Below are 25,183 nucleotides of genomic sequence, written 5' to 3'. Positions count from 1 at the left end.
ACTAAGGGACCCAGTATGGACAACTGGGTCTTTGTTTTCTCCTCCAAGTTGGGTTTGAATCAGTCCTGAGTTACTGTATTTATTCCTCATGATCCTTTAGGTTCATGATTTACATCTATATTATGTTAGACTTTAGGACTTGAGGATTAGAGACCCAAAAAGGCACACTGATAACCATGGACACGGCTCTTTTGATTACCTCATCGTCCCGGGACACACTGCTGGCTGGCCTATGACACATTTATTATTATAAACGGTAATGTCTCAGTCACTTACACACAAAAGTAAACCAGGCAGGGCTTTCAAATTCATAATCCTTTGTTTTTTAGCTGCAGTGGAAATCTGGTGCTTGATTCAGGAAATTGGGAGATGATGGGAGGATTATATTTATTTCTGATAAACTGCCATTTGTTGCTTAGATACAAAAAAAGGTAAAGACTGAATCTGTAGTTGCAAGACATAAAACATGCTCTTAAGGCAGCCAGGAAGAATGAATGTTCAGGCCAGGTGCGGTGGCTCACGCCTGTAATCCCAGTACTTTGGTAGGCCGAGGCGGGTGAATCACCTGAGGTCAGAGGTTCGAGACCAGCCTGGTCAACATGGCGAAACCCCATCTCTACTAAAAATAGAAAAATTAGCTTGGCATCGTGGCGCATGCCTATAATCCCAGCTAATCGGGACACTGAGGCAGGACAATTGCTTGAACCCAGGAGGCGGAAGTTGCAGTGAGCTGAGAAGTTGCAGTGAGCCGAGATCATGCTGCTGCACTCCAGCCTGAGCGACAGAGTGAGACTCCTTCTCAACAACAACAACAAAAAAGAATGAATGTTCAAATACAATGCTCTTCTTGAAATATTTCTATAGGAGCTGGACATCGGAGAGACAAAGAATACAGTCTTTCTTGCCCAAGGGGGTCACTATTTCCAAGGAGGCTGAAATTTGTACAATCAATTTCGATATTCTAGGATAATTGTTTAGGTTTGATCTATAAAGTCAGTTTAACAAAGCACATAATAGGAAGCAATAAATACGCTTGAGGACGGGAAGGAAAGTTTCAGAGAGGAAGGAACAGTTGGACTTCACCTTGAAAAACTCAGATTTTCACCAGGAAAATTTTGGAGGAAAACATTTTAGATAAAGAAAATTATGTGAGTTAAAGCGCAGAAGAATGAAAAGCACAAAGTTTGTTCAGTCACGCATATGGGGTCCAGTATGTCTGGTGTAGAGGGTATTGGGTGTGGAGATAGAATATGAGATTTAAGAAATTGATTAAAGCCAGATCACATAGAATTTTAAGTGTGCCAAGAAGGGTGGAATTTATCTTATAGAAATGGAAAACCATCAGCCTTTTCAAAACATAACTGCAAGAAAAGAGGGGTGTTTTAGAAAGATGACTGGTTGTATGGAACATAGATAGGAAAAGACAAGAGACTGAAGACAGGGAGATGGGGTTGTTTCCAAATTTTAACAATGAGATAACCTAAAAAACAAAACACAACTATATAATACATGAAAAGAGGTAATTCCTTCTGTTTCTGCTCCACACATTGTGAAGATGGCACCCTAAAATGTTTGTATGAGGCCAGGTGCAGTGGCTCACGCCTGTAATCTCAGCACTTTGGGAGCCTGAGGTGGGTGGATCACAAGGTCAGGAGTTCGAGACCAGCCTGGCCAATATGGTGAAACCCTGTCTCTACTAAAAAATACAAAACTTAGCTGAGTGTGGGAGTGCGCACCTTGAGTCCTAACTACTCGGGAGGCTGAGGCAGGAGAATTGCTGGAACCTGGGAGGTGGAGGTTGCAGTGAGCCGAGATTACGCCACTGTACTCCAGCCTGGGTGACAGAGCAAGACTCTATCAAAAAAAAAAAAAAAAAAAAAGCCTATATTCTGGAGCCTTCATTCCTGTCATCCCTATGGAACTTGTAGAATAAGAAGCACTGTTTTGGTCATATTGAAACAGTGTGAATAATATAAGGTATGTAAGATGGAAAGGAAAAAGTTAAATTATTATTATTATTATTATTATTATTTTGCAGAAGACATGACCTTGTTTTCTTTCTTTTTTTTTTTTGTTTGTGTTTTTTAAGACAGGATGGAGTGCAGTGGTACAATCATAGCTTACTGCCGCCTTGGCCTTCTGGGCTCAAGCAATCCTCCCACCTCAGCCTCCTGAAGACATGATCTTATATATAGAAAACCCTAACACTATACACACACACACACACACCACACACACACAGCCTATATAGCTAATAAATTCAGCAAAGTGACAGGATAGAATATCAATGCATGAAAATCCACTGCATTTTTATACACTAGCAACGAACAATTTGAAAAAAATTTTAAAAGCATTGTCATTTACAATAACATCAAAAAGAATAAAATACTTAGAAATAAATTTAATTAAGGAAGCAAGACTTATATACTGAAAACTGCAAAACACTGCTGAAAGAAATTAATGAAGACATAAATAAATGGAAAGATACCCTATGTTCATTGACTGGAAGATTTCATATAGTTAAAATGATATTACCCAAGTCAATCTAAAGATTCAATGCAATCCCTATCAATACCCCAATGATATATTTTTCAAAAATAGAAAAACTCAAACTAAGATTAATGTGGAATCTCAAGGAAGCTTTAAATAGCCAAAACAACCTTAAAAAACAGGAACAAAATTGGAGGTGTCATACTTCCTAATTTCAAAACTTACTATAAAGCTATGGTAATCAAAACAGCATGGTACTAGCAAAATGACAGAGGTAGGCCAATGGAATAAAACAGAGAGCCCAGAAATACATAATCACATATATGATCAATTAATTTTCAAAAAGTATGCCATGACCATAAAATGAGGAAAGGATAGTCTTTTCAACAAATAGTTCTGGGAAAACTGGATATCCACATGCAAATGAATGAAGTTGGACTCATACATTTCATCATATACGAATATTAACTCAAAACAGGTCAAAAACCTAAACTTAAAGGCTAAAACTATGAAACCCTCAGAAAAAAACAGAGGGCAACATCTTCAAGATATTAGATTTGGCAATGATTTTTTGGATATGACACCAAAAGCACAGGCATTAAAAAAACAAATAGACACACTAGATTTCAAAATTTAAAAGTGTGTGCATCAAGGACACTATCAAGAGAGTCAAAAGGCAACCCACAGAGTGGGAGGAAATATTTACAAATCACATATCCGATAAGGGATTCATATCCAGAAAACAGGAAGAACCCCTGCAAGTTAACAACAGCAGCAAAACAACATAACTGAAGACCAGGCAAAAGACTTAGACATTTCTACAAAGATGATACACAAATGGCCAATGAACATATGAAAGATGCTTGAGGGAAATGCAAATCAAAATCACGATGAGATACCATTTCACACCATTAGGATAATTATTATCAAAGAAGTATAATAACAAGTGTTGATGAGAAAGGCGAGAATTTGGAACTTTTGTACATTGTTGGCAGGAAGGTAAAACAGCTACTGTGAAAAAAAAATGGCAGTTCCTCAAAAAGGTAAATACAGAATTACTATATGATCCAGAAATTCTACCCCTAGGTATGTGCTAGGTATGTGCAAAAGAACTGAAAGCAGAGACTCAGAGATATCTGTACACCAGTGTTCAGAGCAGCATTGTTCATAATGGCTAAAAGCTGGAAGCAACCTAAGTGTCCATTAACAGATGAATGGATAAACAAAATGTGGTATACACATATAGTGGAATATTATTTATCCGTAAAAAGGGATGAAGTTCTGATACATGCTGCAGCATGGATGAACCTTGAAAGAATTAAGCTAGGTGAAATAAACCAGACACACAAAGACAAATATTGTATAATTCCACTTATATAAGCTACTGAGAGTAGTCAAATTCACAGGGGCAGAAAGTAGAACGGTGGCTGCCAGGGGCAGGGTGTGTGTGGAGGTGGGTGAGGCGGAGGTGTAGGGAGAGTTATTGTTTAATCGGAACAGAGTTTCGGTTTGAAATGATGAAAAACTTCTGGAAGTAAATTATGATGCTGGTTGCACAGCAATGTGAATGTACTTAATGATCAATATCATTAACAGTATCAGTATCACCAAACACTTTAAAATAGCTGATATGGTAAATGTCATCTTATGTATACTTTACTGCAATAAAAAAATAAAAAACAAAACCCCAGCATGATAACACTATTTTGACTGTAGATGAGTGTCTCTGTCAGGTAGAGAAAATAAGCAATCTATATGAACCGACACCTCTTTGCAGACCCAGGTACGAGTCAGAAGTTGCAAAAAGAAATCCAAAGACTGTCCCTTATCAGCGTAGGTGATCAAGATGTCAAAGACATGATAAACTCACATTGCAGTTTGATGAGCCATCAAATGTTGGGTAAGAACCATCTGGCCAGTCAGCAGGGTCCAGGGCAGCCGACTGCCGGTGCTGGGCCTCGTATTCCTTGAGCTGTAACAAGAAGAAATGGATATTGAAATGGAAAGAATGGCCAGACACTGGCCAGACCTTTTACAGGGAAATGACTCAAATAATACATCTAGGTTCCTGGTTCATAATCTTGTGCTCAAGCAGCAGAGAGATCACTTTGGGTACCTTCTTCATGCCAGTGTTGGTAACTAAGCACCAGCCAAAGACACCTTTCCCAAAACCAAGAGGAAGATAAGTACCCTGCCCTGTGGGTTTTCATCTAAGTCAAATCAACGGGCAAAATGGACTCTTTGTATCCTGTGTTCCAGAAAGAATTTTCACTTTCCCCCTCCAACATCAAAACTTCTGTTTCCTCAGCTTGATTATAAAGAAATTGTCTGTAGTTTGGCCTCTGAATTACCTTTCCAAGTGTGTAAGTCAAAAACACGCATGTCCTTCTTAGGAAGAGAAAATGACGGACTACAGACATTTTAGTGAAATGGGGTCAAACCCTGAAACATATATATACATATATATATATGTATATATATGTATATGTGTGTGTGTGTATATATATGTGTGTATATATATTTATATATGTGTATATACATATTTGTTGTTTTACATATATATATAAAACATATATATATATATATATATATATATATATATATATTTGTTGTTGTTGTTGAGACAGGGTCTCACTGTGTCACCCAGGCTACAGTGCAGTGGTGCAATCACGGCTCACTGCAGATTTGACCTCCCAGGCTCAAGCGATCCCACCCCAGCATCCTGGGTAGCTTGGACTACAGGCATGCATCACCATGCCCACCTAATTTTTGTATTTTTTTTTTTTTTTGTAGAGATGGGGTTTCGCCATGTTGCCCAAGCTGGTCTCAAAATCCTGAGCTCAAGTGTTCCACCCCCTCAGCCTCCCAAAATGCTGGGGTTACAGGTGTGAGCCACCACAACCGACCCTGAAACAGATTTTTAAAAATCACATGTTTGTCTTGTTCAAAATGGCTTCAAGTTGCTAGTCCCATGTTATCACCTAACAAACGTTATGGGGTTACTGGAGATCTTTGAGGATGGTCTGTCTACTGAGATCTTAGAGATATTAAAAGTTTAGGTTCAGAAACAAGGTTTCTAGTTTTTGAAAAACACAGAAAGACAACTGAAATCCTATAGCAGGCCAGGCACAGTAGCTCACACCTGTAATCCCAGAACTTTGGGAGGCTGAGACAGGTGGATCACCTGAGGTCAGGAGTTCGAGACCAGCCTGGCCAAGATGGTGAAACCCCATCTTTACTAAAACACAAAAATTAGCTGGGCATGGTGGCATATGCCTGTAATCCCAGCTACTCAGGAGGCTGAGGCAGGAGAATCGCTTGAACCTGGGAGGCGGAGGTTGCAGTGAGACGAGATCATGCCACTGCACTCCAGCCTGGGAGACAAGAGCGAAACTCTGAGGAAAGAAAGGAAAGAAAGAAAAGAAAGAAAGGCTATAGCAAAATGAGCAGATTTACTTTAAAAAATTTTTTATAACGTCTTTTACTATACTTCCCAAATAAGTGAGCAAATTTAACTTAGCAAGATGAGATCTTTCAGGATGGCATATGTGAGAGAGTGTTACACAGAAATTGAGCTCTGGGGTTCAAAACAATTGTCACTGCATTCAAACCCTATTACAGAGCAGTGTACACATATGAATTTCAGACAGTGATCAAATCATGTTCTATGTGCCAAGCAACTTAAAAACAGAAATAATCGAACCTCCCAGCCCACGTGATGGTGACTGGACAATCCCGAAGCCCTGGAGCTTGAGGATGTGGTAGCGCCACTACAATGACAGATATTCCTCTAGGAAAAAGCCACTTTCACAACTGTGATTTCAACCTGTGAAATTCTTTTCTGCATATATGTGGGAGGAGGTAGGCAGTATTGATTATTGAGTAAGAGCTTGAATGCAGAACCAAATACCAGCTGGGAGGCCTGAGGACAAATTATTTAACCCCTCTGTGTTTCGGTTCCACCACCTGGAAAACAGGTGTGACAATAAATCTGTCTTACAGAGCTGTTGCCAGAATTAACTATGATAATGCAGCAAAACTCTCAGCACACTGTATCAAAGCAATAGAGTTATTCTAATCCTATTATTATTACCATTGTGCTTTCAGAGAACAGAAAGCTCAAAGTTCACATTAACTTGACATGTTTAAACTTTTGGGTATTAGGGGTATTAATCATTTTAATCTTTCCATTACATTAGGGACACTTAGATTGTTCCAGTCTTTACATTATGTTATACACTAGGATGTTCTCTCCATTTTGATATATTGGCTTGTGAAATGCTACATTCTGCCTGTATGATTGAGAGTATCTGCCCGTTGGAAAATGGGATTATCATGAGATTATCAGGTCTCCAGGTCTCTAGTCCATGTTTATACCCAACCTTAGCTGCATCTCCTAGGAGCCACTAAATAACTTTCAGCTTTAAGGAAAACAGGTACAAATTTCTAACTAGTCAATCATATATGATGATTTTTTTTTTCCTGCTGTATGCTCATCTCTGCTATCTACTTTGGGGCCTAAAAGTATGTGTGCTCTTCTGATAGAGATTTTAATTCTGTGCCCTACCCAAACATTGCAACTTAACTGGTTTTTTGGTCTGTTTTCTGTAACAGGGTCTCACTCTGTTGCTCAGGCTGGAGTGCAGTAGTGCAATCATGGCTCATTGCAACCTTGATCTCCCTGATTCAAGCAATCCTCCCATCTCAGCCTCCTGAGTAGCTCAGACTACAGGGGCATGGCACCACATCCAGCTAATTTTTTTGTATTTTTTGTAGAGATGAGGTTTCATCATGATGCCCAGGTTGGTGTCAAACTCCTGGGCTCAAGTGATCCACCTGCCTTGGCCTCTCAAAGTGCTGAGATTAGAGGCGTGAGCCGCCGCACCTGGCAACTGTTTTTTTAATTATCCTAATTACACAACTCTAAGTGTTTTAAAGTTACAAAAAAGCTCTCTATTTTTTTTTTAAGTGCACTGCACAGGAGAAAAAAAAAAACCCATGTAATTACACAGGTTATTACATGGATAATTACCTGTTATAATTACATTTTTATATTCCACTTTGTTTTGAGAAGTTTTGGTTTAATTATAATTTCATGAAGGCGTGACCATTTGTAATTTCATTAAAGAATGTATACCTTTTAAAGCAAATCTGTAGTGTTTTACATTAATTCCAGGAGTTATAAAATAATGACATTTTAAGGGGTGTGTGTGTGTGTGTGTGTGTGTGTGTCTTACAAAAACATTCCCTCACATCCTGTGTTCCCAAATCTCATTGTTTTCTCACAGTTGAAGTCCATGACATGATTTTTTAGAATGATGGCCATCTTTAAAAGAGTAATGCTTATTCCATCCTGGAGACCTTTAGGGAGAGATAAATCATAATGTTCCAATTTCTACTAGTACTTACTATAAAGAGCATTTACATTATATTAAACCGAAATCCACTCCAGCTGCTTTTTAAATTCATTTCTTTCTAATCTGTCCTCAGTAGAGATTTTAAAAACAAACAAACAATCAAACATTCTCCAGGACATCCGAAAGATGTACTCTTTAACAACCCTCGGGCACTTGAAGACTGTGATTAAGTTCTTTACTGCTTCTTTTGAGATAAATCATTTCCAACTTCTCCCCATGGGATCAATTTTTTAAAAACCTCCTATGGACTCTATATGTGTCCAAATCTCTGTGATTTGATGCACAATCGCTTTTATAAGGAAATGACTCAACGATACATCTAGGTTCCTGGTTCATAATCTTGTGCTCTGGTATACCAGATGCCCAGATTACCTTAATGACTTTACAAGAATGTCCTATAGGTATAAATTCACATACCCTGCTCTAGAGAACATGACTAAAAGAAGCTGTCTCCACAAAGATATCTAGATGGCTGCTCCCCATCCCCAATCAGCTTTCAGACATCTCATCCCTGGCATGACAAACTCTACAATGCCATTCACCCTCCAGGGCTCCCCACTCCCTTTGGAATCAGGCTGAGTGAGGCTAGACTCTTCCTGAAATCACATCTCTGTCCAACTTCATCCTTCTCCCTCACTTAGAGGTTTCTCTTAAAAGCCTTCTTTCAATAAGCCACTTGCACAATGCTATATATAGTTTGGATGTCTCTTTCCCCAAACCTCATACTGAAATCGAATTCCAATATTGGGGATGGGGGCCTAAAGAGAGGTGTTTGGGGCCATGAGGGAGGATCCCTTAAGAATAGTTTAATACCCTGGGGAGGGGTGGGGAAGGTGATTTCTCACTCTTTTTGTTCCCCAAAGAGCAGTTGTTATAAAAGCGCCAGGCATCTCCCCTCTCCCTTGTTTCTTCTCACCTAGTGATCTCTGCACACACACTGCCTTCCACCATAAGTGGAAGCAGCCTGAGGTTTTCACTAGATGACCAATCTCTGGGCAGTAGAATCATGAGCCAAATAAACCTCTTTTCTTTATAAGTTACCCTGTCTTAGGTCTTCCTTTACAGCAACACTAAATAGACTAAGATACACAAGAGTCTCTATCTCAGGCTGTGCTTCCAGGGAATCAGATGTATGACACCCGGAATTAAGAAAAGTTTGGACCAGGCACGGTGGCTCACGCCTGCAATCCCACCACTTTGGGAGGCCGAGGCAGGTGGATCACTTGAGGTCAGGAGTTTGAGACCAGCCTGGCCAACATGGTGAAACCCCGTCTCTACTAAAAATACAAAAATTAGCTGGGCGTGGTGGCACGTGCCTGTAGTCCCAGCTACTTGGGAGGCTGAGGCAGGAGAATTGCTTGAACCTGGAAGGTGAAGGTTGCAGTGAGCCAAGATCGTGCCACTGCACTCTAGCCTGGGGGACAGAGCAAGAATCTGTCTCAAAAAAAAAAAAAAAAAAAAATTAGCCAGGTGTGGTGGCACATGCCTAGAGTTTCAGCTACTAAGGAATCTGAGGCATGAGAACTGCTTGAGCCTGGAAGGTCGAGGCTGCAGTGAACCATTATCACGCCACTGCACTCTAGCCTGGGCTACAGAGCAAGACCCTATCTCAAAAAAAAAAAAAAAAGAAAAGTTCACCATGCCAAAACATCAGTGATAGTCAATGACAAACATTAAGTGCTCTTTGCTTAATCTCCAAAGGACTTTATTTCTGACTTTCACACGGATATGGTCTTGTTGGAATCACATACATACATTATCAGATCAATGTGTAATACTTAATGATTAGATCACATTGACTTGAGCAGTCTTTAGTATAAATAATTATTTTTAAGGAAATGTGATTATTAAATCACGGTCATAGATCTCTCTCAATTTCATATAGACAGTGCTTCCAGTTAAAATGGCAAAGGACATATTTTTCTACAATATCGCTCATTAATGCTGAGTATTATCATTCCAATAAATTTACTACTATTCTCTTTTATCCAAGGCTTTAAATGTGAGTGTATTCCCTTCCCTCTTATCTTCACCCCCCAACAAACAAATTACTCACATAAATGAATAACCTATAGCTTCCAAGTATGGGCTTTCTACATCTTATGGAATTAGTAAAAGATTTGAATGTCCTGAACCTACTTGCCAAGAGCTATGTAAGCCCTTAAAATTGGTACAGGCACAACTCATTTTACTGAGCTAGACTTCACTGCACATCACAGAAACTGCGTTTTACAAATTGAAGGTTTGTGGCAGCCCTGCATTGAACGAGTTTATCAGTGCCATTTTTCTAACAGCACGGGCTCACTCTGAGTCCCTGTTGTCACATTTTGGCAACTCCTACAGTATTTCAAACTTTTTCATTCTTATTACATCTGTTATGATGACCTGTGATCCGTGACCTTGGATGTTAATATTGTAATTGTTTTGGGGAGCCACAAACCCAAACATATAAGATAGTGAACTTAATGGATAAATGTGTGTGTTCTGACGGCTCCACTGACCGGTCATTCTCCCATCTCTCTCCCTCCTGCTCAAGCCTCCCTATTTCCCGAGACACAACATATTTAAATTAGGCCAATTAATAAGCCTGCAATTGCCTCTGTGCATTTAATTGGAAGGAAGAGTAGCATGCTTCTCACTTTAAATCAAAAGCTAGGAATGATTAAGCTTAGTGAGGAAGGCATGTTGAAAGCCAGGGTAAGCTAAAAGCGAGGCCTTTTGCATCAAACAGTTAAGTTGGGAATGCAAAGGAAAAGTTCTTGAAGGAAATGAAAAGTGCTACTCCACTGAACACACAAATGATAAGAAAATGGAACAGCCTTATTGCTGACATGGAGAAAGTTTGAGTGGTCTGTGTAGAAGATCAGAACAGCCACAACACTCTCGTAAGCCAACGCCGAATCCAGAGCAAGGCCCTAACTCTTTTCAGTTCTATGAAGAGATAAGGTGGTGCGTCTTATATTAAATCCAGAAACTATTTTTTTGAGAACACCAACAAATTTATGTGACTCACTTTACTGCAACATTCCCTTTACTGCAGTGGTCTGATGCCAAACCTGCAATACCTCAGAGGTGTCCCGGTACACAGAAATTGTTATTTAAAATCTGCTGATGACCTAGATCTCCCTAAGCAACTTTTTTACCAATGAGCTTGACTTCCTTAAAGCACATGTGTTAATTATCCATCATAAAGCTATTAGAAAATGTCTGTTAATGCCATTAGATGAGATGAAAGCATTCAGTAAATAAAATATTGAAATCCTAAGTTAGGCTATCTTTTAAAATTACACTAAAAAAGACAGTACGCTGAGGTTTGTTTTGTAAGTTTCATTCTTTTCCAATGATTTTTCAGCTTACAGTAATGTTTCACATATTAGTTCTTTGTAGCCTTTCTCATCTTGATCTTCATTTGTATGTGATAACTGGGTTTTTAGGGGTGTGATGAATCATGGTTTTATAATTTACAGTGGGAAAATATCCATCAATGAAATCAAATTCATACAAATGAAACAGAGTGGACCAAACTATCTTGATCTGAACATGGGCAAAAGTTTTCCCAATATGATGACGCCCACCTCCAAATGGCACATAGACAATCTTCTCTCCTGTTGAGATGTCCTGTAATCACTGATCAGGATCCACAAGCTCCACCCAATTGTCTTGAAATCCTTGATTGACAGTGGGAGATAAACCCATTTGGTGGCCTGGAGGAATGGCACGTCCTATCACACCCTCTGAGGCAGTTTAGCCATTCTCAGTATAGTCAATACAGGAAGTTTAAGTCTGAAGTTTCTCTGTACAGTGATTAAATAAGTTTCAATCTTTTTTTTTTTTTTAAGATGGAGTTTTGCTCTTTTTGCCCAGGCTGGAGTGCAAAGGTGCAATTTCGGCTCACTGCAACCTCTGCCTGCGCGATTCTCCTGCCTTAGCCTCCCATATAGCTGGGATTACATGCGTGTGCCACCACGCCCGGCTAATTTTGTATTTTTATTAGAGACGGGGTTTCACCATGTTGGCCAGACTGGTCTTGAACTCCTGACCTCATCAGGCAATCCGCCTGCCTCGGCCTCCCAAAGTGCTGGGGAGTTTCAATCTTGAGCAGGTCATAAGTTAAAGAAGGTAGATCCTCTCTACGGACAGTTTTCTGCTTCAAATAACATTTTTCATGAAGTGATTCATCTCTATAAAGCAGCTCATTTAGGCACCAGCAGTTGAGGATGTATGCTGCCCTGAGAACAGTCTAATAAGCAGCCCTGTGACTTCCTCATCTGCCAATAGATGCTCACCCTTGTCTGTAGAATCCAGTAAAGTTTGGAGAATGCCTTGGATTTTTTCTTCTGGTTTCTGTGTTTCTGGGTTGCCTTACAGACAATAGTCGTGCTCTCAATGAGCTTTGTACCTGCTTCTGCAATCACGCAGAGGTGGCCAAGGTGGCCAGCCACAGCCAGGCCAAAGGCTTAAAGCCGCCACTCACAGCTGCACACAGCTGTGCCACCTCTCGCTGAGTTGACTTCTGATTTCCTTTCCATGTAAACCATGGCTAGCTATCAAATTATGAGCTCAGAAAGAGCTTCACATGATTTTTTTTTCTGCTTTCTCCCCAACTTGAAAGTATTCCTTTTTCACTTATAGAAACTTGCTGTCTAAAGTGGGCTACATTAAGGCTACTTTTTAACATTTTCTCTTGCCCCAAGAATACTGGATTAGGCATGTCATATTCAACTCCCTTCCCAAACACAGGTGTCCTGAGATGACTGCAGACATCTTCTGCATCTTTGGTTTTACTATTAAAAAGTGGTACAGTCGGCTGGACGCAGTGGCTCAGGCCTGTAATCCTAGCACTTTGGGAGACCGAGGCAGGTGGATCAAATGAGATCACATTGAGACCACCCTGGCCAACATGGTAAAACACCATCTCTACTAAAAATACAAAAATTAGCCGGGCGTTGTGGCAGGCACCTATAATCCCGGCTACTCAGGAGGCTGAGGCAGGAGAATCGCTTGAACCCAGGAGGTGGAGGTTGTAGTGAGCCAAGATCATGCTGCTTCACTCCAGCCTGGCTGAAAGGGCAAAACTCCGTCTCAAAAAAAATAGTGGTGCAGTCTCATCTCTCTCCAGGAGTAAATGTCTTGCTCACCATAGGAAAACTAAATACAGGTCCATATTTCTCATATGTCCATACTTCTCATATGCACTTTCTAGAAATTCAATTGAACTTTTCCGAAATGTATGGCATGCCCAAGGAATGGAATGGGAGAGAAAACATATGATGAGCATTTTGCACCAGCCAGCAGCTGGGCCAGGTGGTTACGATTGTGGCAAAGCAGACCAGGCTGAGAATGAAGGCGCAGGAGATGAGCAGCATGGACAGGAGGCTGTCACTTTCACCTGCCACCCACTCCGCCACCTGCCCCAGCACCGACCTGCTCATCTGCACTAAGCCCAGCATTCCAATTATAATCTTTTAGTTATTTTGAAATGTACAATAAATTATCGTTGACTGTAGTCACCCTGTTGTGCTAGCAAATCCTAGATGTTATTCATTCTTTCTAACTCTACTTTCGTACCCATTAACCACCCATACTTCCCCTCACCTCCTACCATCACCTCCTACCTACCTACCATCACCTCCTACCTCCTACCTCACCTCACTACCATCCCCAGGCTCTGGTAACCATCATTCTACTCTATCTCCATCAGTTCAATTGTTTTACTTTTTACCTCCCACAAATGAGTGAGAACTTGTGCAGTTTGACTTTCTGTGCCTGGATTATTTCACTTAATATAATGTCCTCCAGTTCCATCCATGTTGCTGTAAATGACAGAAACTCATTCTTTTTTATGGCTGGGTAGTGCTCCACTGTGTACATGTACCACATTTTCTTTATCTATTCATCTGCTGATGGACACTTAAGTTGCTTCCAAGTCTCGGCTATTGTCAACAGCACTGCAATAAACATAAGAGTGCAGATAGCTCTATGCTTACTTCCCTTCTTTTAGGTAGATACTAGCAGCGGGATTGCTGCATCATATGGTAGTTCTATTTTTTTGCATTGTGAGGAACCTCCATACTGTTCTCCATAGTGGCTGTAATAATTTACATTCCCTTCAACAATATACGAGGGTCCCCCTTTCTCCATATCCTTAACAGCATTGGTTATTGCCTGTCTTTTGGATAAAAGCCATTTTAGGCCAGGCACAGTGACTCATGCCTGTAATCACAACACTTTGGGAGGCCGAGGCGGGTGGATCACCTGAGGTCAGGAGTTTGAGACCAGCCTGGCCAACATGGTGAAACACTGTCTCTACTAAAAATACAAAAATTAGCCAGGCGTGGTGGTGGGCACCTGTAATCCCAGCTACTCGGGAGGCTGAGGCAGGAGAATTGCCGGAACCTGGGAGGTGGAGGTTGCACTGAGCCAAGATTGCGCCACTGCACTCCAACCTGGGCAACAGAGCGAGACTCCATCTCAAAAAAAAAAAAAAAAGTTAGCCAGGTGTGGTGGCAGGTACCTGTGATCCCAGCTATTCAGGAGGCTGATGCAGGAGAATCACTTGAACCCAGGAGGCGGAGGTCGCAGTGAGCCAAGATCTCGCCACTGCACTCCAGCCTGGGTGACAGAGTGAGACTCCATCCCACAAAGCCATTTTAATTGGGGTGAGATGATATCTTACTGTAGTTTTGATTTGCATTTCTCTGACGACCAATAATGTTGAGCACCTTTTCACATGTCTGTTTTCCCTTTGTATGTCTTCTTCTGAGAAATGTCTATTCAGATATTTTCTCCATTTTTTAAATTAGATTGGATTTTTTTTCCTATTGAGTTCCACATATATTATTAATCCTTTGTCAGACAGGTAGTTTGCAAATATTTTCTCCCAGTATGTGGGTTGTCTTTTTACTTTGCTGATTGCTTTGTTTGCTGTGCAGAAACATTTTAACATGATGTGATCCCATTTGTCCATTTTTGTTTTAGCTGCCTGTACTTTTAGGATATCACTCAAGAAATTTTTGCCCAGTCCAACGTCCTGGAGAATTTCCTCAATGTTTTCTTTTGCTAGTTTCATAGTTGAGTCTTAAAGATTTGTCTTTAATCCATTTTGATTAGATTTTTCTACATGGCAAGAGAGAGGGGTCTAGTTTTATTCTTCTGCATATGAATATCCAATTTTCCCAGCACCATTTATTGAAGAGATTGTTCTTTCCCCATTGTATATTCTTGGCACCTTTGTTGAAAGTAAGTTCACTGCAGATGTATGGGTTTATTTCCGGGCTGTCTATTCTATTCCATTGGTCTATATGTCTGTTTTTATGCCAGTAACATGCTGTTTTGGTTACTACAGCTCCATAGTATAGATTTGAAGTCAGTTAATGTCATTCCCCCAGTTTTGTTCTTTTTGCTCAGGGTAGCTTTGGCTATTCTAGGTATTCTGTGGTTCAATACAAATTTTAAGATTATTTTTTCTTCTTTCCTTTTTTTGGAGTCGGGGGAGATGGATTCTCACTCTCTCCCAGGCTGGAGTTCAATGGCACGATCTCTCGGCTTACTGCAACCTCTGCCTCCCTGATTCAAGCTATTCTTCTGCTTCAGCCTCCCAAGTAGCTTGCTACAGACACGTGCCACCACGCCTGGCTAATTTTTGTATTTTTAGTGGAGACGAGGTTTCACCATGTTGGCCAGGTTGGTTCCGAACTCCTGATCTCAAGTGATCTGTCCGCCTCGGCCTCCCAAAGTGTAAGATTATTTCTTCTAATTCTGTGAAGCATGTCATTGGTATTTTGATATGGATTGCACTGAATCTGTAGATTGCTTTGGGTAGTATAGCCATTTTAATGATATTGATTCTTCTAATCCATGAACATGGAATAGCTTTCCTTTTTTTTTGGGGGGGGTCCTTTTCTTGCATCAGTGTTTTATTGTTTTCATTATAGAGAGCTTTCACTTCTTTGGTTGAGTTTATTCTTAGGTATTTTATTAGTAGCTACTATAAATGGGATTACTTTCCTGATTTATTTTCAGATTATTTGTTGCTGGCATATAGAAATGCTACTGATTTGTATGTGTTGATTTTGTAGCCTGCAACTTTACTTAATTTATCAGTTCTAACAGTTTTTCAGTGGAATCTTTGGTTGTCTTTTATTTCTTTCTCTTGCCTGATTGCTATAGCTAGGACTTTCAGTACTATGTTGAATAACAGTAGTGAAAATGGACATCTTTGTCACATAACTTTTATTATAGGATATTGTTATAATTGTTCTATTTTATTTTTATTGTTGTTAATTTCTTATTATATCTAATTTATAGATTAAACTCTATCACGGATATGTATGCATAGGAACATAAGAAAAAACATACATAGTGTGTATAGGGTTTGGTACCATCTGCAGTTTCAGGCATCTACTGGGGGTCTCAGAACATATCCCTTGCATGTAAGAGGGAACTACTGTATATTAAACTAAACTGAGTATATGTGTGCCACTGTTTCAAGGTTTCAGACCTTTAAGATTCTACTCAATGGTTGCTATAGGTTGAATGTTATGGTTTCTATGTGTTGAATGTTTGTCTCTCCCCAAGTTCATGGTGAGAATTCGGTAGCTGTTGTGGCGGTGTTAAGAGGTGAAACTTTGGGAGGTGATAGGGTAGTATTGCTGTCATTATCAAAGGGCAAGTTTGCTCCCTTTAGCTTCTTGGCATTCCTCCTTCTGGCTTATAAGCATCTAGCCTTCCTCCCTTGCAGATGATGTGGTGTACAAGGTGTCATCTTAGAAGAGCACAGTCTCACCAGACACCAAACCTGCTGGGGCCCCTTGACATTAGATTTCCAAGCCTCCAGAACTGTGCCCCAATAAATTCCTGTTCTTGATGAATTACCCAGTCTGTGGTATTCTGTTACAGCAGCACAAAATGGACCAAGACAACGGTAAACTCATTCAATGGTTCCTTGGTGATTTGAAGGTTTTTGTCAATTTCTAAACCTGTTTATTTGGGAGTTACCTGCACAGTACTGAACCAACTGTTCAAAGTGAAAATTCAAGAATCAATGGGTTCGTTGCTCAACAACAAAGCAGGGAATCTCTTAATAAATTGCTGCCTTACTATCATAAATGCTGCTCTAGTATCCTAAAGGTTAATTAGGCTTCTTGTAGTGCCTAACTTAACTCAGGGGGAAATAATAAAAACAAAAAACAAACATAATAAATTGCGATTAATATTTACTTAGATATGAAAGTAAGTATAACCTTTAGATTATTCAAAATTCAGTTTGTGAAGGCATCTTATAGAACTGCCATTTGTAGGCCACATGCACTTGCTTATGCCTGTAATTCCAACATGTTGGGAGGCCAAGGTGAGAGGATCACTTGAGCCCACGGGTTTGAGACCAGCCTGGGCAACATGAGGAGACCCTGTCTCTGTAAAAAATTTAAAAACTAGCTAGGTGTAATGTCACACACCTGTGGTCCCAACTACTCAGGAGGCTGACATGGGAGGATTGCTTGGGCCCAGGAGGTTGAGGCTGCAGGGAGTTGTGATTGCACCACTGCACTACAGTCTGGGCAACATAGTGAGACCCTACCTCAGAAAAACAAAAAATCCTGATGTTTACAATGTTTTTAGTACATTTGATTTTTATTTAATAATTGATCTTTTATTACTGATTACATTCTTTTCAAAAGGCTTGTGAATTTTGCAGCTGCATTCAGAAGGCCATTTTCCTCATTAATGTGGTCCACAGATCAAAAATATCTGCCATTCATTCATTCATTCATTCATGTTTTCATTGACTATAGAAGTTTCACCTCACAAAGTGGAATGTTTGTATCAAGTAAACAGAATCAATATTTTATCTGACAACATGGGTACCTGATATACCCCTTGTTGGCCGCAAACATTTTTACACTTCAGAAAGTCAAGTCCTCTCAAACATAAACCAGGTATCTGCATGCTTACCCTAGCAAGTGCTTCCTCAATTGTGATCATCTTTTCTTTGACCATCATCATTAGCTGAATCCGCTCCTCATCGCTCATCGTTATTTCACTGGCAACATAACCAACGTCTTCTCCTGGAGATTGAGGACAAAGAGTAACGGAGTGAAAACAAGAATGACGAAACAGAATGTCAATGCTGAACATCTGCTGTCTCGGGCTAGGGAAGAATGTTGCTCAGGACACTATGTATGTTGAACGTTACTGATGAAGCAAAGGATGGCAAAAATATGCTGCTTTTTAAGAAGCCAATAAGCACCTCTGATTAAGAAACAGGCTTGCAGAACACGTGGGTGTCACCACAGAAACAAATCCTTCAAGATGGTAGAGCCTTCGAGATATAGAGCACCCAGTGGGCAGGTTTTGGAGGAAAGTGAGAGAGAGCTCCTCGCTATAGGTGGAGTAAAGATCTAATTTACACACCCAACTGGATCATACAAGCATTCCAAGGCTCCTTCAGCTGTGGGTTCTCTGTGTCCTTTCATTAGAAATACAAATGAGAAGAAAATATTTTTGCAAAGAAGTGGGAAAGAATCCTAGGTCATGACAGAGGAAGGAAGGTCACAGAGTCCAGACCCACAGCCTGGCAAAACCTTCCATTCCTACTAAGCTATTTCACTGTTATTATTCCTCAAAACTGAGTGCACCCGGGCGCAGTGGCTCATGCTTGTAATCCCAGCACTTTGGGAGGCCAAGGCAGGTGGATCACTTGAGGTCAGGAGTTCGAGACCAGCCTGGCCAACAAGGTGAAACCCCGTCTCCACTAAAAATACAGAAATTAGCCGGGTGTGGTGGCAGGCACCTGTAATCCCAGACACTCAGGAGATTGAAGCAGGAGAATTGCTTTGAACCTGGGAGGTGAAGGTTGCAGTGAGCCGAGATCACACGACTGCACTCCAGCCTAGGTGACAGAGCAAAACTCCATCTGAAGACCAAAAAAAAAAAAAAAAAAAAAAGCTAAGTGCAAATCACAGACATGAAGCATGTTGAGTTAATCAGAAGAAGGGTGCCATATAGGTCTGTATCTGAAAGTATTATTGTCATAAATTGGTTTCCAAACTGATGGAAAATCAACTCCCAACTCACACCTGAAGGCAGCTAGAACTGCAGAGAAGAGAATGTCTCATTAGATTCCAAAGATTTTCCTACAGAGCAAACAGACTGCTATTGCCTCTAGTATATCTGAGCCACATTGGGCAATGGTGCCTCTGGTCAGTGTGTGGGGAAGGACGTGTTACTGAACATGAGCTTTAACATCCCCACTCCAGTCCCACACGCTGCTCTCCTCCCCAGCTTTCTCATTCATACTATTTACCAGCTTCCAATATCGTTAGGATGCCCCTGGCTGTGGCTTAATTTGCCTTTGGTGTAAGAGACAGAGGGGAAGAGTCTGCCTGTAGACTTGTAGGCAACCATTTCAGGCACGGCTGACTTTGGAATTTATGTTGCCCTGTATTTCCATCTCACTTCCATTTTGTAATCAATCAATCCAAAAATACTCCTCAAGTTCCCTTTGCTACTTGCACAGGGAGAATAATAGTGTGTGCTGGGTGAAGAGAGAAGCCTGTTGGTTTGATTCATTTTACTATCTGTGTCACCTCAAATGGCAGAGAGGGTGATGGGGAGTTGGTTGGGTTCTTTAAAAATCCACGTTAGCTGGTAAACTGTTGGCTTCCTCCTTCCCTCCCTCTCCCTCTGTACCTCTCCCTTTCTCCTTAGCTTTCTTTCTAAATTAGACTTTTTTTTTTTTTTTTTTTTAGAATCCAAGGTTTATTTTAAATCACAAGTGATGCTGGGTGAATACAAAAAACTGGGAATGCTTAAAAGTAGGACAACTTGAAAAAAGAACCAAGTGGAGTGTTGCCAAGGAACCCAGGTGTGCTGTGACGTGTCTGCTGTTCACATCCGTTTTTCTCATTTCCATGTGTACTGATAATTAGACAAACGTTCCACACAGCACAGGACACTAAGATTTTGTAAAGGAAAACAAGCAGTGTCACTGGTGATCAAGGAAAACTTTTTAATCTACTGATAGCCTCATTCAGCTGGACTGGAATCTGGAAGTGAATTTGCTCTGGTTTCTTCTGTGAATACTGGGGAAACATAAATTATGTAACTGAGCCTCAAAGGGATGATATATTTACTTACTATATAAACAACAACAAAAGACACAGCCAAGAGTAGGGCAGAACTCCCTCCACAAAGCCGCCCGGGCAAATTCCCATGATGTCATACCACCGGAGTTTCCAGGGGCAACACCCCATAACCGTCCCGCTGCAGAAGAGCATCAGAAGTTCAGAAGAATGCAAAGGATCTCAGTGGGAACGTGGACAGGAGAGCCCCAGACCAACACATGCTAGGGCTCTCTAGGCCCTTTCAGGCTAGATCTTGACAAGAGAAGAGTAAAGATTTTTCTGAGGTTGGTGCGACTGAGAAAACTAAAGATTCGGACTCTGCTGTCAGATCTATGAAAGGAAAGAACTGTGAACTTGTCCCCTTTTGTTTTCTTTGACTTAAAAAAAAAGAAAATCACTGGGACAAAGTCTTAATGTAATAACAGGAATGTCAGAAAAGTTGAACATTTTATGGGCACATGTGGTGAGTTACGCTAACTTATAGCATCCGCTGAGATTAGCAGCACAGGATTCTTCACATGTTAGAGCTAAAAGGACCTACTGTCCGCCAGCTGCATTGCAGTACCTTTTGAAGTCTGTCTCATTATTCCTTTCTGGTTCTTTCGGAAGTTCTGCCAGAAATACTTATTTTTCTTCTTCCAGTCTCCTTTTCCTTAAAAGGAAAAAAAAAGGAAGAAAAAGTACAAGCAATAAATTCATTAATAACAAAAGTAGCCTCTTCCTTATAATTCAAACTCGGTAAGAATACTTTGATTTCACAAAAGGACATTTTTTTCTTTCAGTTAGTGAAAGAATGGGAGATGCCTATAAAGTTGTTTAAGAGAAATGCAAATTTCCTAGTAGCAAGAAATGGTGCAGTGAGGTTAAGATGAGAAACAGAAACATCAAAAAGGAAGGCAAAAGATGCATTTTTGCGTTTACTTTGATGTTTGTTTAATTAGTATGCCTAATTTGGCCTCGTCTTGCAGTATATTTCCCCCCTTTGGTCTTAGCCACAATTATTTCAACTACACCACAAATAGGGTATTTTAAGAAGTTCACTTTGTTTTGTTGTTATTTCTGTTGTTGATCTACCCTTGGTTTATTTCTGTTATTCCAGATTTAACGACAAGAAGAGAATGGTTGGTATGTCCTGGGCCCACAGGTCAGGGGAGTTGGTCCCCTGGGTCTCTGGGTCTGGCCCCCAGTGTTACTCTCAGAAGTGTGGTCTGCATGGGTCTCGCTATGGCATGCATATGGCACTCCCTGGCATTCAGGCTACCTGGTGACCCACCTACAGCTTACCCAGGGCACAAAGACAAGAAAGACTGCAATCCGGCTGTGTCATCTCCCAAATGGGTGTCCCTCTACCCACCCCACCCCCCATCCTTTCCAGATGACTGTGGTGACTTTCAAGTGAAAACAAATTTGCTGCTATAGCTAGACATTTTTAATATGTGGTGGGGTTCCGATCATCAATAATATGTAACACCTTTTTAAAAGCAAAGCGAAAGGGGAGAGTAAGTAAAGTGAGTGGGTAGAACAGTCCTTCATTCTTTACAAATAAAGAGCAGCAGCAGCGGTGTCTGCCATCGTGCTGATGTGGCACATTCAAAATAGCAGCTGTGGCACATTCAAAATAGCAGCTCTGTCACCACTTGTTGTCTGTCTGGTTGCTCCATGGCCACTGGAAACAGGGCCCAGCGAACCCGGCGAAGTGATGGGTTTCCCCAGTCTAGACTGGTGGTGCCAAGCAATGAAGCAGATGTGTGGGAACCATGTCTATGGTGCTCCCAGGCTAGAAAGGGCGTCGTCTGTCAAAACAGGATGCCCACACATTTAAGTTTTCACAGCCCCCAGAGCTGTGGGAATGAAACCAGAGCCTTTCCGCCAAAGACAGAGCTTCATGGCAAGTTTTGTATCACCCACTGCCTTTGGGCTTAACACTGAAGCAAATGTCAGACATGCAGGGTTAAAGCAGACTAATTATTATTAACTCAGCCTTGCTCTTGGACAGTTCGGGAATATTTATTTTCTTTCTTTTTTCTTTTTCTGTCTTTTTTTTTTGTGTATGTGTGTGAGACAAGAGTCTTGCTCTGTCGCCCAGGCTGGAGTGCAGCAGTGCAGTCTTGGCTCACTACAACCTCTGCTTCCTGGGTTCAGGTGATTCTCCTGCCTCAGCCTCCTGAGTAGCTGAGATTACAGGCACGAGCCACCACGCCTGGCTAATTTTTGTATTTTTAGTAGAGATGGGGTTTCAACATATTGGCCAGGCTGGTCTCGAACTGCTGACCTCGTGATCCACCCGCCTCGGCCTCCCACAGTGCTGGGATTACAGATGTGAGCCACCACGTCCGGCCTATTTATTTTCTTTTTAAGAGACATGATCTCTTCGTCCAAGCTGGAGTGCAGTGGTGCAATCACAGCTCACTGTAGCCTCAAACTCTTGGGCTCAAGGGATCTGCCCACTTCAGCCTCCCAAGTAGCTGGGACTACAGGTGCATGATGCCATGCCCACCTAATTTTTAAATTTTTGGTAGAGAGTGCATCTTGCTATGTTGCCCAGGTCAGTCTCGAACCCCTGGGCTCAAGTAATTCTCCATCCTTGGCCTCCCAAATTGCTGGGATAAGAGAAGTGAGCCACTGCACAGGCTGAGAGTATATTTCTTTGACTATAAATAAGCTATATTCCCTTCTCCCATTTTCATGTTTCTGAAACAGAGATGCAGCCTAATAAATGGCAATAGCTAACATTTATTCAGCTACTATATCCAGGCACTTTGCTATCTAATGGCAAATTTCATTTAATACTCAATTATATGACACATCACTGTTCCCACCTAGCAGATGAGAAAACTGAGGCTCGGTGCAAGTGAGCTGCACAAGGTGATAGCTATTGAGTCGGCGGATTCAAAGCCAGGCAGCCAGGTTTGATTGAGTACTTATGTTCCTAATTACTATCAGCCACCCACCCTCTGATCCAAACAGAATAGCTGTTACTAAACAGTGAATTTTATAATCAAGAATATATAAAACATACAATGCCTTAATTATGCATAATCTTGGATCCAAAAAAATTCCAAATTGAAGGATTTATCCTAAGGACATTATTAGGGACACAGACCCCAGGATATTTACAGCAGCAGTAAATTTTTAAGTCTGCATAATATTCCACCATATTGGATGTGCCCTAAGTTAATTAACCAATTCGTTCTTTGCTGGATATTTAGGTTGCTTCTAATTTTTTCTCTATTAACGTAGAGAATATTCAGTCATGGGAAAATGCTCATAACATATTCAACTTAAAAACTATAAAACAGTATGCAGAATATGATCACAATTATGTTTTTTTGAAATCCCCTAGAAAAAGGAGAATAAGGTTGTACATCAAAATCTTAACAGTGTTTATTTCTGAGTAGAAGGATTATTGTGGGTTTTGTATTTTCACATGTTCGTGTTTTCTATGAAGTATTAAAATAATGACATAGGTAAAACAAGAAAAGTAGTACTGACCTACAGAGCTGTCTTCTGAGTTTGATTTATGAAGAGGGTTCCTAGAAAAAAAAAAAACAAATCAGATTACCAGGGAGCCTTGCTTTCATGGGACAACTGAAAATCCCCCTAACTAGTTTGAACCAGCATCAATACTACTTAATACAGCCAGGGAAATTGTTATAGGCTATTTACCACTGGCTTTTTCTACCCGTCTGCTGACTCCCTAGAAATAGACTCGTGTGCCATTTGTCGACATTTATTAAAGACTCACTCGAAGGTGAGACCTGTAATATTAAATGAAGAAGACAGACTTCACTACATGATCGCTGAAGTACCTTTCATTCTGTGAACTATTAATACAAGTGAAGTTACTGCCATTGGGAAGTCTCTTGTGTAAAAGAGAAAGCAAATAATAATGAAAACATAAACTCAGCACCACAAATGCCACTTGGGCCCGCAGATGAGTACAGTGGTCGGCTCTAGGAAAACAAAGGGGGCAGGGAGGCGGGTGAGAGACCCACAACAGGATATTGAGTGTCCTTAATAGAGGGGGCGGCCAGTACGTAGTTCCTCCAGTTGGTTGCTGCCAGTTGGCAAGTGCAATGTCCATCCTGCTGAATCTTCCAATGTTCAAAGAGAAGCCAGAAATCGGCATTTTTTTTTTTTTTTTGAGACAGCGTCTTGCTCTGTTGCCCAGGCTGGAGTATAGTGGCATGATCTCGGCTCACTGCAACCTCCGCCTCCTGGGTTCAAGCGATTCTCCTGTCTCAGTCTCCCAAGTAGCTAAGATTACAGGTGTGCGCCATCACGCCTGGCTAATTTTTGTATTTTTAGTAGAGATGGGGTTTCAACATGTTGGCCAGGCTGGTCTGGAACTCCTGACCTCATGCAATCCTCCTGCCTCGGCCCCCCAAAGTGCTGGGATTACAGGTGTGAGCCACTGTGCCCAGCCAGAAATCTGTATTTTTATACGAGAGCTCTAACATTTTTAAGTGATGGCAAATAAACCAATGTTTTTTAAAATGTGTCCAAATTAATCAATATATGTCTGGGCATCGAATTTGCCCCCCACCCCAACACCTTTGGCTGCCAGTTTGTGAAGGCAGATACAGATTAACCCAAATAATCTGAAAAGTGTACACAGCCCAAAACCAGTTCATTAAGCCTTCCTCCAGAAAAAAACTTAGACAAACAAAATTTAAAGAAAGAAAGCGGGAAAACCAAAGAAAGCTAGAATTGGTTGTATCAAAAAGGGAACGAGGTGGGCGAATCACTTGAGGTCAGGAGTTTGAGACCAGACTGGACAACATGGCAAAGCCCCGTCTCTACTAAAAATACAAAAATTAGCTAGGCGTGGTGGCACAGGCCTGTAATCCCAGCTACTCGGGAGGCTGAGGCAGGAGAATTGCTTGAATCTGGGAGGCAGAGGTCGAAGTGAGCCAAGATCGCACCATTGCACTCTAGACTGGGTGACAGAGTGAAACTGTGTCTCAAAAAAAAAAAAAAAAGGGAACAGTAGAGAGTGTGGAGCAAAATCTTTCATTAGGTGTGTCCAAATCCCAGAAGGAAAATACAGTATCCTTGGGCTTGCAGCCAAGGGAAACCAGAAAGAAGGCATCTGCATCAGAACAGACACAGACACTTGGGGGATTTAAACCTGAATCTTCACTACAAGTTCAC

At 41.0% G+C, this 25,183-nt stretch overlaps 1 protein-coding gene across 3 annotated transcripts in view; it reads right to left on the bottom strand.

Moving 5' to 3' along the window:
• Nucleotides 1-25,183, bottom strand: part of SASH1 (SAM and SH3 domain containing 1) — a 212,430-nt gene that overhangs the window by 59,431 nt on the left and 127,816 nt on the right. For all 3 annotated transcript variants that reach the window (XM_003255856.3, XM_030809810.1, XM_030809811.1), the window contains 4 exons: nt 23,522-23,562; nt 20,595-20,681; nt 17,859-17,971; nt 4,361-4,462 (listed from right to left, as the gene is read on the bottom strand). In XM_003255856.3, the coding sequence (XP_003255904.1) occupies nt 4,361-4,462; nt 17,859-17,971; nt 20,595-20,681; nt 23,522-23,562 (343 nt within the window). The remainder of the gene's footprint in view (nt 1-4,360; nt 4,463-17,858; nt 17,972-20,594; nt 20,682-23,521; nt 23,563-25,183) is intronic.

The sequence above is a fragment of the Nomascus leucogenys genome, chromosome 3, assembly GCF_006542625.1.
Source record: "Nomascus leucogenys isolate Asia chromosome 3, Asia_NLE_v1, whole genome shotgun sequence".
Classification (NCBI taxonomy): Eukaryota; Metazoa; Chordata; class Mammalia; order Primates; family Hylobatidae; genus Nomascus; species Nomascus leucogenys.
This window is presented reverse-complemented; position numbering and strand designations above follow the sequence as displayed.